Source organism: Miniopterus natalensis, chromosome 5, assembly GCF_054644295.1.
Source record: "Miniopterus natalensis isolate mMinNat1 chromosome 5, mMinNat1.hap1, whole genome shotgun sequence".
NCBI classification, from domain to species: domain Eukaryota; kingdom Metazoa; phylum Chordata; class Mammalia; order Chiroptera; family Miniopteridae; genus Miniopterus; species Miniopterus natalensis.
The window spans coordinates 90,976,103-90,992,380 of record NC_142085.1 but is presented as its reverse complement, the minus strand read 5'-3'; the positions used below and the strand labels follow the sequence as shown (position 1 = coordinate 90,992,380).

At 44.5% G+C, this 16,278-nt stretch overlaps 1 protein-coding gene across 4 annotated transcripts in view; it reads right to left on the bottom strand.

Moving 5' to 3' along the window:
* AFDN (afadin, adherens junction formation factor) overlaps positions 1 to 16,278 on the bottom strand; it is a 112,497-nt gene that overhangs the window by 63,565 nt on the left and 32,654 nt on the right. Inside the window, exons 3-8 of one of the 4 annotated variants that reach the window (XM_087817750.1) lie at positions 14,166 to 14,281; positions 12,185 to 12,339; positions 9,441 to 9,658; positions 8,548 to 8,705; positions 6,303 to 6,414; positions 4,988 to 5,155 (exon numbers count right to left, since the gene is read on the bottom strand). In XM_087817750.1, the coding sequence (XP_087673876.1) occupies positions 4,988 to 5,155; positions 6,303 to 6,414; positions 8,548 to 8,705; positions 9,441 to 9,658; positions 12,185 to 12,339; positions 14,166 to 14,281 (927 nt within the window). The remainder of the gene's footprint in view (positions 1 to 4,987; positions 5,156 to 6,302; positions 6,415 to 8,547; positions 8,706 to 9,440; positions 9,659 to 12,184; positions 12,340 to 14,165; positions 14,282 to 16,278) is intronic. The other 3 variants (XM_087817751.1, XM_087817752.1, XM_087817753.1) reach the window with 3 other exon arrangements.

Sequence of the window (16,278 nt, the reverse complement as noted above, 5' to 3'; positions counted from 1 at the left end):
TGTCTTTAAAAAATTTAATATACGCATACGGTTCAAAATGTAAAGGGCACAAAAAGTGTCCAGTGCTAAGTGCCTTCCCTTTCCACTCCTGCCCACTCCTCCCCAGAAGCAAACCTCCCAGGAGCTAGTTGATGCATCTACCGCTAGACACCTGGGACTCAGGCTCTTCCTCCTCTCCTGGGGGCAGCACAAACGCCTGAACACTCTTTAGGGCTGTCAAAGGAAATACATGACACCAGTCACATGTGCAACACTTGGGATAAACGTACACTAAAAAAAAACGGATGTTTTACCTGAAATTCAAATTTATCTGGGTGTCTCAAGTTTTATCTGCCAACCCTGACATCCCTAAGTTACTACTCACACTGCTCTGCACCTGTTTGTAACAGGACGTCTTCCATAACGTTCTACATACTAAGGGAGAGCCCATCACGGACAAGCCAGAGCACATCTGCCCGGGGGCATTTCGGCCCACCCAGCTCTACACACGCAGTTCTGCTCGCCCTCAGCAGCTTTCCAGAGTGAACCTCTGGAAAGTAGCCTGTGGTGCTAAACAGTTCCTTTTTGAGGTATCGAGGGGAGGGGGAGGGGAGGGGGAGAGGAGGGCAGGGCAGGGCCTGATTCATTTACAGAACACTGATTGAAGAGCCTCCAAGGTCCCAGGCACTGTGCTGGGTGCTGGGGAGGAACCGAGCCATGAGAAAGTGAACACAGTCCCACTCCCATAGAGCTTACATCTTAGTAAACTACACATTAGTTGAGAATCTATCAAAGAAATTTTGAAGTTTAATGAAATGAATCTCCCAGCACATTTTTACTAACTCTACTCAAATAGAATGGCATAGAAACTAAGAGCGCTTTGGTCAAAGCTACTGCACTACTGTGTGGGTTTTGTGTGCTCACCAGGTGAAAGGAAAGGCATTTCCTCCCCATCGTTCCATTATTTTTTGGCACGAAATCAACACACATGAAACAGTAAAGAACCAGCTCCAAGAGTAAAACAACAAGAACACACCATAGACTCTTCTTCATGTGTACGTGAGTATCAAATAGATAAAAGCATCACTTGTTTATATTAAAAAACAACCACCCAAACTCTAAGTTTGGTTAATATCAATGAAAATCTGTATGACCAATTTGGAGAAAATTCAACTAAAATAAGATGTTAAGAGGTAAATAAACTTCATACAGCATGGGAAAGTATTTGTTACATGCAACATGTAAAAAATAATGTTTAAAATATAAAAACAGGCAAAAAATAAGTATTTCCATAAAACCAACAACTAGCTGTACCATTTAAGATGACAAAGACTGAGCTACACAAATTTGAGAAGCATATTCCAAGTGAAAAAGTACAGCTTGCTAACAAGAAATGAATTCCACCCAGGAAAACAAGGGACCCTAAGAACCTCTAAGACCTGGTCGCAATGGAAATTGGTTCCCTACAGGAAGGAGTAGGTGCCAAGGGCATGGCTGGTTCTTTTCCTCTTGAGCTTCCCCAGGAGTCGCGTCAGCCACACGGCTCTGCTTTGGGACGCTGCTCCCATCAACCATCACCATTAGATCATGGACAGTGGTGAACACAATAGCTCCCCCGTCCTGCTGGCCTCTCCGTCTCTGTCTCTCACCCCTGTCTCTTTCTCACCCTCAATCTTCTCATTCTCTCCTTCCCTGTCCCTGCCTCCTCTCCCCCTTATTCTCAGGGGGGGGGGGGGAGGAGGAGACTAGGAAATCAGCTCTGTCCCTTCTTTAGTCTAAGTTCTCACTTAAGACAGACTGAATAAAGGAATGGGACATTTTTGCAAAATAAGCCTCCATTATATTAAATGAATTCGGGGTATGGAATACTTAGTAGACATGAATAAAATGAGACTACATTAAATTTCTTAAAATAAGTCATTTATACCAATTCAGAGCGAACACGCACATACCACACTGGGTCGGTTAACCTGCTTTGCGCATGAGGCTGCTAGTGCTCTAGCTGACACAGTAGGAAGCACGCGTTACCTTCGTGAGTGTGGTAGCTGTAGTAGGCAAAGTGGTTCCTTCTCCCTGGGGTTAGACATGCAGAGGACCCAGGTGAAGGCGGCAGCAGCGGGACAGAGGCCATGCGGAGCATGTGGAGGGAGGAGGAGAGAGACAGGAGAGGTGAGCTTCAGTGAGACTACTCGCCCGGAAAAAAGGGCATCCACCCCACCCGCCATTGGAACTGTGAGGACAGGACAGCAGGGCTCCAGGCAGGGTGTTTTAGAGACCAACACGGACTGTTAAGGAAAACACCAAGATAGCAGGTGAGCCACCAGGGGCAGGAGAACAGCAGTTAGTTCATTGCATGGAAGACTAGCCCCCCCACTTGGCTCCTTCTTCTGTTGAAAGAACACAGTCAAATCCAAAGCAAAGCATAAAATGCCCTTTTAGCCCCCATTTCTCCAAAGACATTGCAAGCACACACCCACATCTCAAACACCTCCAGCCCACAACACAGGCCCTCAGCCCAACCCTGCGGACAGATGCTGGCCTGGTGATGTGTCCAGTGGAAATACAGTACCTATCCACTCATAACAAGTCAATGTTGACAAATGACTTGCTTCTAAATGGAAAATCGGTCAACCTCACTAAGCATGCTGACTATGAGAGTGCAAACTTAAAGAGACAGTGTGAACCACTGAGAAGAACATGTCTCTGGTGGAGACCTTGGCCCAGCCTTCATTCAGGCCTGCGACCAACTATTTGCTCACCCTTAACACAGTGGTGGCAGATCTGAACTTGAGGCATTTGTCCAACAATAAAGCTGTCCAGCAGGCGGCTGAGGGTGCTCAGGAGTGACGTCAGACTAAACCTAGTCTCAGGGACTCACCATGTGGTAGTACAAGCAGCTCTCGGTGTGAAAAACACTCAAAGGCAGGAGGAAGCTCACTCACCTTGGAAACCCAGCGCTCGGCCTAAAGCAGCAGCTTGGTCAACGCTGACCATGGCAGACGACCATGACAAAGGACACTTATTAACAAGTGTGTAATATATGCTGTTGCCAATATTTGGTGAAAAGTACTACAAAACTAATATTTATCTAGTCTCTATTACCTTCCCAAACCTACAAAAAACTTTACATATTTTTATCACCTGGGAGACTATAAGTATGAAATAAGCTGTAAAAACAGCAATTCTCACTAGAATATAAGTTTCCAAAATCGTAAGTTTAATCTGTTTTGTCGGTGTTCTATCTCCAAGGCCCAGAACAATGTCTGACATACAGTAAGTACTCAATAACTACTAGTCAAGTAAGTGAATGAGTGAATTCTCATCCTGTTTCTGCTGCCACCCAAATCACCTTCCATTACTCACATGCCAGTTATCCTGCCGGCTGCTCTTTACCAATTCTCTCTAAACTGGGGAGACTACCAAGTCCTTAAAAGTTTTGGTTTGGAGAAAACAATCATTAATTTCTAGCATGTAACGCAAAATTTTAAAGAACAGACCCAATACACAAAGATCCTAAAAAATTTTAAGTTCAAAAGCAAATGGCTGTTGCCCTACCAGTGTTGTTCAGTGGTTAGAGCATCGGCCTGCGAACTGAGGGCCCTGGGTTCGATTCTGGACAAGGGCACGTACCTCGGGTGCAGGCTTGATCCCCGGCCCCGGTCAGGGCACATGTAGTAGGCAATCAATCGATGTGCCTCTCTCACATCGATGTCCCCCCCCCAATTCCACTCTCTCTGAAAAGCAATGGAAAAATATCCTCAGGTGAGGATTAAAAAAAGGCTCTCTCTCAGCTGCTGGCCACTGCTCAGGTATCAGCACCAGCTCTCGTGCACTGGACAGATACAGTAACACCCGGACGTGTTTCCAAACCACAGTGAGAAACCAACAGCTTAACTGAGGGGCCAAGCAGTACTAACCTATTCCTCACAGCTGATCGACTAAAAACCCTCCAGCATAACTATACAGACCACGGCCTGCAGCGCGCTGCCACCGAGCGTCAGTTACTAGCATCACGCAAAGCAGCCTCACTTCTCCTGCGCAATCTAACTTGGCTGTGCATGAGGCTGCTGGACCACAAGCACACATCTGATCACCAGTCATAACCTGTGAACAAACATGAACACTCCAGAGTGAAAGGAGACAACAGCACAAGTCCTGTCCACAGAGCCACGGATTACCTACGTAACTGCTGTGGTTCCCAGCTAACTCTTCCTGTAATGACTGACAGAGCTTTATTTAAAAGTGGTTCTGCCAAGGAGGGAGCAATAGTCTGTCTCACAGCAAATTATAATACAGGTCACATATTCGTGCTTTAACCAAATAAAGACAGAATGGTGCAGTTTATCTAAATAATAAACATGCCATGTATATCACATATATGCAAATATATACACTACATAGGTATGTGTGTATAAAACATTTCTTTCAGAATGTCAATGTATCTCTCTACCTGACGGCTCACTTATGACAACAGTTTGGCTGAAGAGAGCTCTATAAACAAGGTACTTTGAGGACTAACATGAAAATAAGCTTAGTCTACTGTCACTTTAAACCAAACACCCTTCCTCTCCCCGAGGGACTTCACTGCACTGTTAAAGACATTCTTTTCAGAAACTGTTCATACGTCTGACAACTGTGACGAATGCACATGCCCGCCTCTGCTGAATCCATCTTTAGAGGAGCCCATCTCCACTGGCCATTGTTAGGTTAAGTATTTTACAAGGTTATTTTGAAAATGTTTAAAAGGGAGATCAATTAAACCTCTCCTTCATTCTCTACAGTCACCAGTTTAACTGTTGTTTTTCAATATCAATTTCTGCCTATGTGAACTTTATTTTTATGCATGAAAGTACGTATCTTATGACCTTAAGGTTTTGGTTTTTTAAAAAGTAAGTATCAACACATGTCATCTCATGAGGGTTATTTTTTAAAAAAAAAAAAAGGTCTGAAACAGGCTGTCAGCCAACAGAAAGACTCCTTTAAAAGACGACATTTATCTACTACTCACCTGGGCTCAACTCCACCAGGTAGGGCAGCTTTTCAGGAGGCAGGGCAGAGCCATAGCTGGCCCCATCAGCTCTCTCCTTGCCCTTTGCCGGCCTGCCATCCAGGTGCTTCTTGGCTTTCTTAGGGACATAGTCTGGGGGCCTCCTCTTCAACTGAAAGACTAAAATCCCTGGAACAAAAGCACTGTCAGTTATGAACCAGACTCAGGAAGTGCAGATGGCCAGCAAACCGGCAGGCCACCAGTCAAAGACTTATCAGGAAAATGTAATCCGATAACATCTCCCAAGGAATACTCGTGTGAACACTTACCCAATTATGCTTTTACTCAACAGTCTCTTGATGTGTTCTGAAAAACTCTAGCAAGCAACTTGCAAAGATTATATTAACAGCTACCCAAGTTCATTACATGCTTGAAAAATAACACCAGTTTAAGAATAAATTAATGTTTATATTGATAAACAACCCTACGAGCAATAAATATATTCACACACACATATGACACACACACTAATACATACACACAAATATATGTTTAGTTGATCTGATATTTATTTAATTCAACTGACTTAACTCAGAATTGAAAGGAATTTCACTTTAATAAAGTTTAACTTTATACTGTCTAAAAAAGTATTAAGCAAGTGTACTTTTAAAACTACCAATACATTCAAGCACTGACAGGGCTGATTGGCAGTAAATCTTTACATATTTATTAATGCGAAGGCTATCTACAGAGCAGCAGCTGACTTAAATGTGAATCTGAGAGCATGAAAACTGTGTTCTACCAAGACAGCTTCACTCCCTCACTGCCATGAAATAATTAGAGGAAATGTCTGAACGGTGAAAAACCGGGACTCCTTTTTTGAAATAACAAATTACTGGGCAATCTTCAGGGTGGCAGGTCATTTTTCCTATTGTAACAAATGTGTGAAATCCACCCTGGTCATCCGGTCAGCACAATGAGGATTCCACTGCTGACAGGTAACAACGACCATCCACTTGCTGAAACAGTGCTCAAGTCCAGCTTCTTTAAGACACGACATGCCTACCGGAGGGGGACAGTTTATTCCAGGTTTACACACAAGGCCACCACTGAATGTGGCCCTCGGAACAAGAGGACAACCTCAGAACAGTGGGATAGGGGACCACCTTAGAACCATCAAGCAAGCTGAGGAAGGAAGGAGAAAACTGCACAACAAACAGCCACGGAAAGCACTGCCGGGCGCACCCTTCCACACCCTCAGACAGACTAAGCAACTGGCATGTCAGGCTCACGTCACAGAGGGAATTCTTGAACAATAAAGCTACTCCTCACTCACCTCGGTCGCTTGGCCACTCTCGGAAGATCTGCAAGGGACACTCGTCGTCATCAAGGATGATCTCCTTGGCACCTCTCTCATCAGAATGCTGGGCTCCAGGAGGAAGCATCACCTAAAACAAAAATCATCAACTGTGACTACCCCTACATAGAACATCAGCAGGTATTTAAAGAAAAGAAGTCATACTTTGGGGGTAAATAAAAAAGTCACTGTGAAATCAACTTGATCGAACCCTATACAATTCTCACTAAACCATCAACAGAAGTGAAAAAAAATAGTTTCCAATAGAAAGTGTGGCCAGCTTGTCTGGGCCGTTTTTACTCACCTGCCTTTCTCTGGCCCCCAAACAACTAGCCTGAGTATTTTTTTTAAACAAACTTTTATATGGAAGGACAGTATATAATGGTTAACTGGTGAATAATTTCTTAAAAAAAGATAACTTCATTATTGTAAGTCTCAATCTCTCTAGCCCCTAAGCCACCTTTTCATAAACAGTTGTTTTTATAAGGTAGTCTCACCTAAAGTGAGCTCTCTTAAGGTAACCCCACAGAACAGCTTTCTTTTTGTTGCAGATAATCTGTCCTTATGATTACATTTAATCGGGGCATTTAGAGATGTCACAGAGCTACTCATTCGACACGTGTTGTTAATCATCTTTCTGAGACACTGCATTTACTATACTCTTAAATATGCAGAGACAACACGGCATTACTTTTTTTTTTTTAATGGTAGCCAAACAGTTTTCTTCATTGTCCGAGAAAGCCCCCAGTAACACAGAGAGCTGGGTAACAGTGCCCAACAACCTTCCACACCTGCCAGGCTTCTGCTCACTCTAACTCAGTACTAACACGGACCAAACACAGTGACAGAAATCTGAGCAGAAGCCAAGTCACTGGCATCTGAACCCCCTTCTCAACCTACACGCAATGTGATGATGCTACCTAACAGCTCTTACCCCCCCTGCCACCCGCTCACACCACATGGGTCAGACTCTGCTAGGGAACCCTGTAGGAACCCTGTGGTTCCTCTCTGTACTGCTCCAGTTACCTTCAAGAGCTTACTACAGCACACCCCTATGCGACAGTAAGCGTGCTTTCTTAGTCTTCTGTGTTAAGATCTCCTAGCTCAGGAACACATACTGCTTCGAGGTCTGTCTCTCAAGCAGGCAGCTCAGATTCTCTGCCCAGGTTGCAGATTCCATGCTTCCGTCCCCACCTCCCAGCTAACACCTGTCCTCCAAGAAGCCTGCTCTGCCCCGTTCTGATTGAAAAGCTCCTCCTTTGTAGTTCTCTCTTGGCCTCTCTCCTCCCTTATTATAAGCTCTACTGAGGGCAGCTCTTATTTTTCTTTCCCAACATAGTATCTAACAAATGAGAGAAACTTAGTATTTGGTGAATTAATTAAAATGGGTAAAATAATACATGAATGAATATGAAAGCTACACATTACCTAAGTTATGAGAAGGCAAGCCAAGAAAACAAAGAACTTCTAGTTCAAAGTTAAAATAATACTCAACTCTTGATCTGTACAGCCCAAGCTTTCAAAGAAAATATGCGAGAACAGAACAGAAACCAAAACAAGGGGACTCTAAGAAGAAACCATCCAACGACCGCGAAAGGGACTGTGAATAAAGCCCAAAGTCGGTCTTTATAACTCCATGACTCAGACTTTCTGACTTTCATATGGAAAAATTAGGCAGAAATTATTAAAAGGAAAAAAATGTTATGAAGCTCATTTCACACATCATCGCAAATGCAACTTTATGAAACTATTACTGAAGAGATTTACATATACTATGGGTGGCTCTAACCATATCAGCCAATGCTAGTTAATTATGAGTAACAAATTGAAATTTACCTACAGGCGGCATCTTCATGACAGAGTTTAGTAAAAGCGGCAAGACAACGTCATGAAATCAGACGTTACTAAAATAAAGTTACCTGTAGGAGCAAAATAACAGCTGGAAGGATATAAGCAAAACGGTAATAATTATTACCCACTGGTAGTAGGACTATGGGTGATTTTTATTTCCAATTTGCTTTTTTATACTTTCTTACTTTATAAAAGGAGCATATTTTACTTGTGTAATGGACGAAAGACGTTTTCCTATGTATTTAACACATGGTTTCAGCTTTTCAGATTCTAAATGACACAGTGGGAAGGAAATCAGCCCAGGTTCAACTCCACTGAAAGGCTAAGTTCTTGCCCATGTAACACTGTTAAGCGCTGCCCTGACGTAACTCACCCGTGCGATGCAGTAGTCCTTCGGGTTTTCTTTCTCCAAACCATACTTCTCCAAAGCTTCAGCCACAGCAAAGTCCGCAGGGTCAGTAGTAGACAGCAGGATTGTCTTGTAGGGGATATTTGGTCTTAAACTATCTGCATAAATTCTCAATGTTCCACCTGGAAGACAACAGACATCTGTGAACACAACTTTACTCCAGTTAACAGAGACAGCAGACGTTTACAATCAAGAAAAGGGCACCTAAGTTCTAGGTGCAATGGATGCAAAAATGGGACGTATACAATTCCATTTGTTTCCTATTGGACCACACACTGATCTAATAGCACTCTGCTACAGCAAACATCCTATGAGACAAAAACCACTCCTGTCCTCGCTTCAAGCCCAACTAGTATTTATATGATGAACTGACTTCCGCTAGGATAACGGACGGGAAAAGGAACAAACTGGAGCTTGACAGCACTGCTCTTTCTTCAAGCGCTTTCCTGTGTCCTTAACTATAGGTTGTCATATACCTACTTCCCCCATTTTCTCTACTTCCTGATCATCAACTGAAACAAGCTAAAAACCCAGACAAAGTCAAATATCAACCCCACTGAAGAAACCAATTTTAAAAGACTGAACTAGACACCAGGAGACGTCAGGTCACTCAGAAGGTACCTAATCCCAAAGCTCTAGGCCCTATTTGTACTCCCAGGGACTGCGAACCAGAGACCATTTCCAGCTGTGAACTAATCTGGAGAGAAAAATCAAGTAGAGCAGAGCAACTGACACATCCTGAAGGTTTTGTTGTTTGTGCATTTTTAATGGAATTCTACTGAGATCCTACTGACACTTTTGGTGTCATGGTGCACTTTCTACTCACGACCAAGCTGCACTCTGACAGGCTGACTCACAATAGAGACTGCTGGTCTTTAGCGACCCCAGGCAGCCCGCGCTGTGCTGGCACAGACCTGAGTCGGGCCGCCCGTCTGAGCTCCGGAACTCCTGCATTCGCCTCTCCAGCTTCTGCTGCCTCCGCCGCTTCATGACCACCTCGGGGTTAGAAATCGTGCGCGTGAAGCTGGTCTCAGGCATGTCTTTGTAAACCTCAGCAGCCAGGCGAGAATTCTCACTGCAAGAAAAAAAGAACACCAAGAACATTTTGCAAATTTTGTGTCAGAAACTGTTACACTACACTGTGATCATACAAAACACAGAGCGCAGCTGGGTGGGGTGCTGGCTGCCCTGCCCCCGCCCCCGCCCCAACTCGGGCCGCGTGTGCCGCATGCCGGTCACTAGGCAGCAATGCTTACTGTGGATACAGTACACTTCCTCTGAGTACAGACTAACAGACCGAACTACACAGTCATTTACGATTAAAATCCTATAGGAGATTGTATGTGTAATTATTGTGTATTAGCAAAGCTGAAAGAAAAATGTATAAATTATACATTACAGCAATTTCCACCCATGTTATCCTAAAACAGACCAAACGAGTGACACAACATCCTAAACACAAAAAACAGGATGGACCAGACTGTAGATTTTTTAACAACTAAAGGTTTACCAACGTTTCAGAAGGAAACTGCTGCGATGGTTCCTACAAGTCAACCGTACAGGACAATGCGCTGAAAACTAAATGTGAAGGTGACATTCATACACTCGATGGAAGTTTGGCAACTATACTTTGAAGATGACGTTCTCCATCACAAAAATAATTTAATTAAAACCACCGAGCCCGGCCGGGCATGGCTCAGCGGTTGTCGACCTAGGGTCCAGGTGATCGGGGTTCGATTCCCAGTCAGGGCACATGTCCGGGTTGCGGGCTTGATCCCCAGTCAGGGGCGTGCAGGAGGCAGCCGATCAATGACTCTCTCATCACTGATGTTTCTCTCTCTCTCTCTCTCTCCTCTCTCTGAAATCAATAAAGATACGTTAAAAAAAAAAAAAAAAAATCAAAACCATCTAAGCTTTGATCCAATCAAGCTGAGTGGCTTAGTTCATTTTAAGCAGCTAATTTTCTTAATAAATAATATACCACCTCATGCACTAAATGGGTAAAACAAACCATCGCCTAAGTTTTAAACTCCTTTCCTTTGGCACTGTTCACACATGAGCAATATATCTGCACACGTTCTTTCTCCTGTATAACCACACTAAACAGAGGCTGACTGCACAATACTATTCCAAGGAGCTCTTGTTCCTCACACAGGCAACACTGCCTGACAGGTTAATATCCAAGTCACTGTCACACAATGCAAACGGGGCTCTAGTTCCACTCACTGACAAACGGTTAATATCCTCGATGCATAGAGAACACTCAGAATCAACCAAACGAAAGAAAAAAAACCAGGTCATAGCAACAGAAGAATGAATGTAAGCAGTTAATGAACATGTAGAAAGATATCCGCCTTGCTAATGGTAAAATAAATTCTACTTGCTGAAGACATTCTATACTGTAGAAAGAGTGCACTGTTCTGTGATACCAGCAGCTCTAAGGGCATGAGGAGAGGAGAGGCTGGGGAGACTTTTGGGGGCAAATCTGGCCAGGTAATACGCATCCTGGGCTGTTCCGAGCCATTCTTCTAAAATAAACCCTAAGGAAATGAGATGAGTCTCCAAAGTTCTGGAACAAGGTAGCCACTGGAGTATTATCAACAATACCAAAAAAGCCTGTGAACACCTACAAGCACACAAAAAGAGCTGGCCTCATAAATTTTAGAAAAACTATATGAGAGAATACTATACAACCACTTAAATTACATAAAACATATCTATTTGTGTATACGTTTGTGAATAAATTTTATGTGAAATATAAACTACATGTATCAGTGGGAAAACGTAAGGTGGAAAGTTCTAGTTTTAAAAGACTGTGACTGTATTTGTACTTAAAAGCTCTCTACATAAACATATGAAGTGCATGTATTTGTGCAGCAGAAACAAACTATGGTCCTCTGGCTCAGGTGAGGACAGGTGACTCCTTTCCCCTTCTGGCAAGTCTACATACTCCAACTTTTAAAACAAATGCCTCAGACCTCAGCGAGAGAAATGCAGGACCCAGTCTACCACGCAGTGGGCACTAGGCGAATGAGTCCAAGCCCGAGCATGACTGGATGAGCTGACTGGACTGAGAGCTGACGAGGCTGCACGCAGACCTGGAGGCCCACAGAAGGGAAAGTCGGTCTCTCCAACGTCTCTCTGCCATAGTGGGTGCAATGGCTCCCTTGTTCCCTTGGCTCTGAGGCCAGAAGCCCACGTTTTGCACAGGTAAGGACACCCAGAACAGGCCGGTGTGGCAGAATGAGGAATGGGAGGGGCTGCACTTGACCCTTAAAGGGATGGAGCTCCTCTGGCTACTCCTGACACCTCTGCCCAATGGTGACTGTGTCTGAGGCACATGAGAAACCACCACCACCTTGCGGACTCACAAGCAGGAATGGAAGAAAGGCTGGGAAGGGAGGAACACGTGGACATCCACCCAGAAACACGGCCACTCAGTCCGCTTGCTCACATCAGCAACACGCTGGGACAATGCCCGCTGTCAGCCAACCTCAACGCAGGGGAGCCAGAGGTCACCCAAAGTCCCTCCTTACCCCGCAGCCTGCTGCCTTCAGAGCACCTGGCTCAGAACCCAGAGGGGCGCCCGGGGCTAACTCACGTGTGGACACCGGGGGGAGGTTCCTCTGCGCCTGCCTGCTTTGGCGCCCCCTTGTCCCGCCGCCTCTCCTTCTTCTCCTTCTTGGAGAGGGTCCGCCGGAAGTTCTGGATGACGCCCTCCTTCTCCTGCCTGTCGGGTCCGTTGCTCTGAGCCTTCTGAGGAAAGTGACATGGTCACCGTGCTGGCAAAACAGAGCCACCACGCTCACGTAGGGCTGCTCTCCATGCCTTCACTACGGCAGAGGGTGCACTGGTCAAGGCTCCCCACCACGGTGCGCCGCTCTCTCAGGAGTGTGGCCACCAAGCCCTAATGACCACGCTCGCCTTCTGAGCCTTTCAGGGCATAAGCGTTACCACAGTTCAAAGCTGATAGGCAAGCGAGCAGCAAACAGAAACCAAACTCAGCGAGAAAATTGGGGAGAGAATCATGAAATCTGATTTTCAATAAATAAAAATCCAAATAATTCACGTAAACTAATTTGAATTAAAGAAAACTAATGAAAATAGGGAAACAGCTAAGCATTTAGATCACTACCTACATTACAGATTTTCTTAACTTCAAAAGGAACACTAAAGAGTGGCTATAATAAACTGGCTCTTAAGAAAGCAAAGTTGTAAGCATAGCTTGAGCAAAAATATCTCATTTCTTTTTTTAAAAAATGTTTCTATTGATTTCAGAGAGAGGAAGGGAGAGGGACAGAGAGAGATAGACGCATCAGTGATGAGAGAGTCATTGATTGGCTGCCTCCTGCCCACCCCCTACTGGGATGGAGCCCGCAACCTGGGCATGTGCCCTGACCCAGACTCAAACCACAACCTCCTGGGTCCTGGGTCGATGCTCAACCGCTGAGCCACGCCAACCTGGCAAAAACGTCTAATTTCTTTTCCAGATCTTGTTTATCTGCTTATTCATTCTTAATTTATAACATGGCCTGATGACAGAGACAACTGTTCAATATAATTTAACAGGCTGACTGGTAGAAAGTCAAGGAAGATGAAGAAGGGTTATTTCGTGGGGAAGATCACCGCCCTCCATATCCTGCCAGCACCACCGACTCCATCACAGCCACTGCAGCACCATCCTGACCCTCAGAGGTGCTCTGTACCCACAGAATGGCACCCCACTGACACTGGGTGCAGAATGAAATAAAACATGGACAGCAAGGGTCTCCAGTCTTATTTCTATGTACTTGTTTCAAATGAGCAGTCGCCGAGTACACTGACAATGAGGCCAAGACCACATTTCCGCGTGTCATGCCTCGTCAGCATGGAGCGCTAAGAGCACAAGCACAATAGAACCTCCTGCTGCCAAGGGAGTAACGCAGTCTTTTCCCAGTCTGCTGGGGAAAATTAAGTAGAAGATTTTCTCCAAAATATGCTCAACCTTTGCATTTGCTATCACTTGTCAATAGCGAGTGCTCGTGTACAATGACACTTGATTTAACAGAGAATTAGCGTTTTCTTCAAATTATATCACTATTTCATAGAATTCCACATAAAAATTCTAGGCATCCTAACTGCCACCTGAGAAGGTTTCAGAACCACTGTGACATCAAAAAAGAAACCCAAGAAGTTCACTCACTCCTAATCTTACCATATAACATGAGGTTTTAAATGTGCTGTATCTGAACGTTCTCACATATATAGGTAACTAAAGTTTTCTTTCTCTTCTGATTATTAAAACATTTTAACTTTATATCTGCGGGAAAAACTGGAACTACTACTTGAGCATAAAATCTCTTAGTACCTGAAGCTTACACTACTCTTCTTTGAAAAAGGAAAGAGCACTATTTGGGGTTATTCTGTGAAACGGGATGAAGGAGGGAGAAGCTGGGCTACTTTTAAACTGTTTTCTGGAAAAAGGGTAAAAGAGCACTTTAGGAAGAAAAGCAAAAAAGAGAAGGAACCCGGTGACCTGGACACCAGCCCCCTGCTGACCCGGGGCTGGCCCTGGAGGACGGCCGAGCAACCGCGGGCCCTACCTTGGGAGGAAGGGCGTCGTTCTCATTCTTCAGGACAAACCGGCCCTCTCGGTCGTCCTTATTCCAGTTCAGCTGCACAACTAGGGGCTTCTCGTCCACATCCAATCTTCTTTCTTCTTCAAAACATGAAATGAAGAGCCAGCAAGCCATGGTTACTCAAAAGTCTAGGAACACAACTCTGATAGACACTCAGTTGTACAGACATAGAATACTTATCCCCAAGCTCTTGCTGACAGGCTGAAATGCTAAGTGAGAGTTCTAACAGCTGAGCCAGTATTGTGTTCCCACTGTCTGCGTACTGCCTTGTATCCAGTTCAGACACTGACCAGGGACAATTCCTTACAACATTCAGGAGGTGACTGGGAAAGTAAGAGACGTACACAGGAACTAGGGAGAAAAAACAAAGAGCACAGAACCCTGCTAAGCCTGTCTCCATAAATGAAACTGTCTCCTAGGCCACAGGAAGTAAGGGAATAATGTTACATATCACAGAGGTTCCTGAGTCCCATGAGACTGTTCTCCTCACGTTAATGTCATGTGCTATCGGGAAATGGCCCACACGGCATCTTCAGTCTCATAAGGGACTGCTCTTCCTCCTAGCTCTGTACACCTGACCCTGTCTCCAAAGTTCACCATCCTCAACCCTCACATCCGCTTCAATCACGAAGCCACCACCTCCCTTGCTTTGTTAGGATCAAGTGCTCAGGTTCGTGTGTTACTTCCTTCCTCATGAGAAACCTAACAAGCCTCAGGCACACTGATCAGGACAACTGTCACCCACTGAGAGACTCTGGAGGCTTCACACATCCTGACTACCCACTAGAAGCCTACAGCTGGCAAAGATTAGCCTATAGAGGCATCTAGTAAATAATATATACAAACAGTAATGTTAATTATTAGCATATAAGCATAACAAATTCTAAATTGTTATGTTATCAACTGCAACTATAAGAAATGAAAATCAGAGTAAAAGATTAATAACTGGATCAAGAAGTTTGAAATTCCTGTTACAAACCAAAATGACCAAGACATTCCTGCTGTGAAGTGTGTACTAGATAAAAGTCCTTACACATTGCATTTTTAGAGAACCAATATCAAGAACAATTATGTCTAAATCATAAAAGTAAAACAAAGACAAGGGTGAGGTACCTTAGCGCACATGGCCCTACCACTGGCTGTCAGTGTCCCCAGGGTCCTATACACCTGCACACTTTATGGTATCTCCTGCCTTAATGGTTTTCATACTTTCTTAAAAACTGCAGAATCCCTTCTTTCTCCAGCTGACTTCACCCAGGAATCCAACATACAAAAGGATAACAGTGGAGTCTCCTGGGGGTCCAGGCACAGGCTGGGGCTAGAATTCAGCCCTCAGAGCTCACTGAGAAGCATTCAAGTTTCCAGGGAGAAGTCCCATCTGTCAGACACTGCCCCCCGTCCCACTGGGAGGGTGTGTCACTCCTTGTGCAGCTGTCACGTGGGTGTCCAGATGGGCTCTCCATGATGCTGTACAAAGCAAAGGAGCACTGCCCAAATCACGTGGGCAGGAAATGGGCACTGCCAGGATCAGGGAGCTGGGTGGGGTCTACCGGGCACACATCCCAGAGGGGAGTAACTGTGACTAAGAGTGAAATGAGAAGTTTAGTTTTCCCTTCATTTCATACATATTTTTTCAAACAGCCATGAAGTTGTTACAACATAAGTAACTTACTAATCTGTCTAAATCTAGCTACTCAATAAAATGGAGTGTTAAGTATTACCTTTGGCCTAGGGGTGCCATTAAAAACTCCCTGATCCACTAGGGCTCCGTGACCTGGGGAAGACTGAGAGTCTGCCCATGAGGCTTCCCTCATATCTGAGCACCAAGGTGTGGAAGGAAGGACATGGCCAGACTGTCCCAGCTGCTCACTCACATCAGGGGCAGGGAGAGACTGTTTCCTTCCCCTTTATTCACTTCTCTGGTTCTCACCTCCTTACAAGTAATATATTTTTACTTTTTTATTAAAAAGAAATCTAAAGAGAAAATCTAAAGGAAAACGGTTCTTTTAAAAGATCAAAATCATTCTGCTTTTAAATCTCAAATTCCAATCCTGCATTATATTATTACAAAGACTTC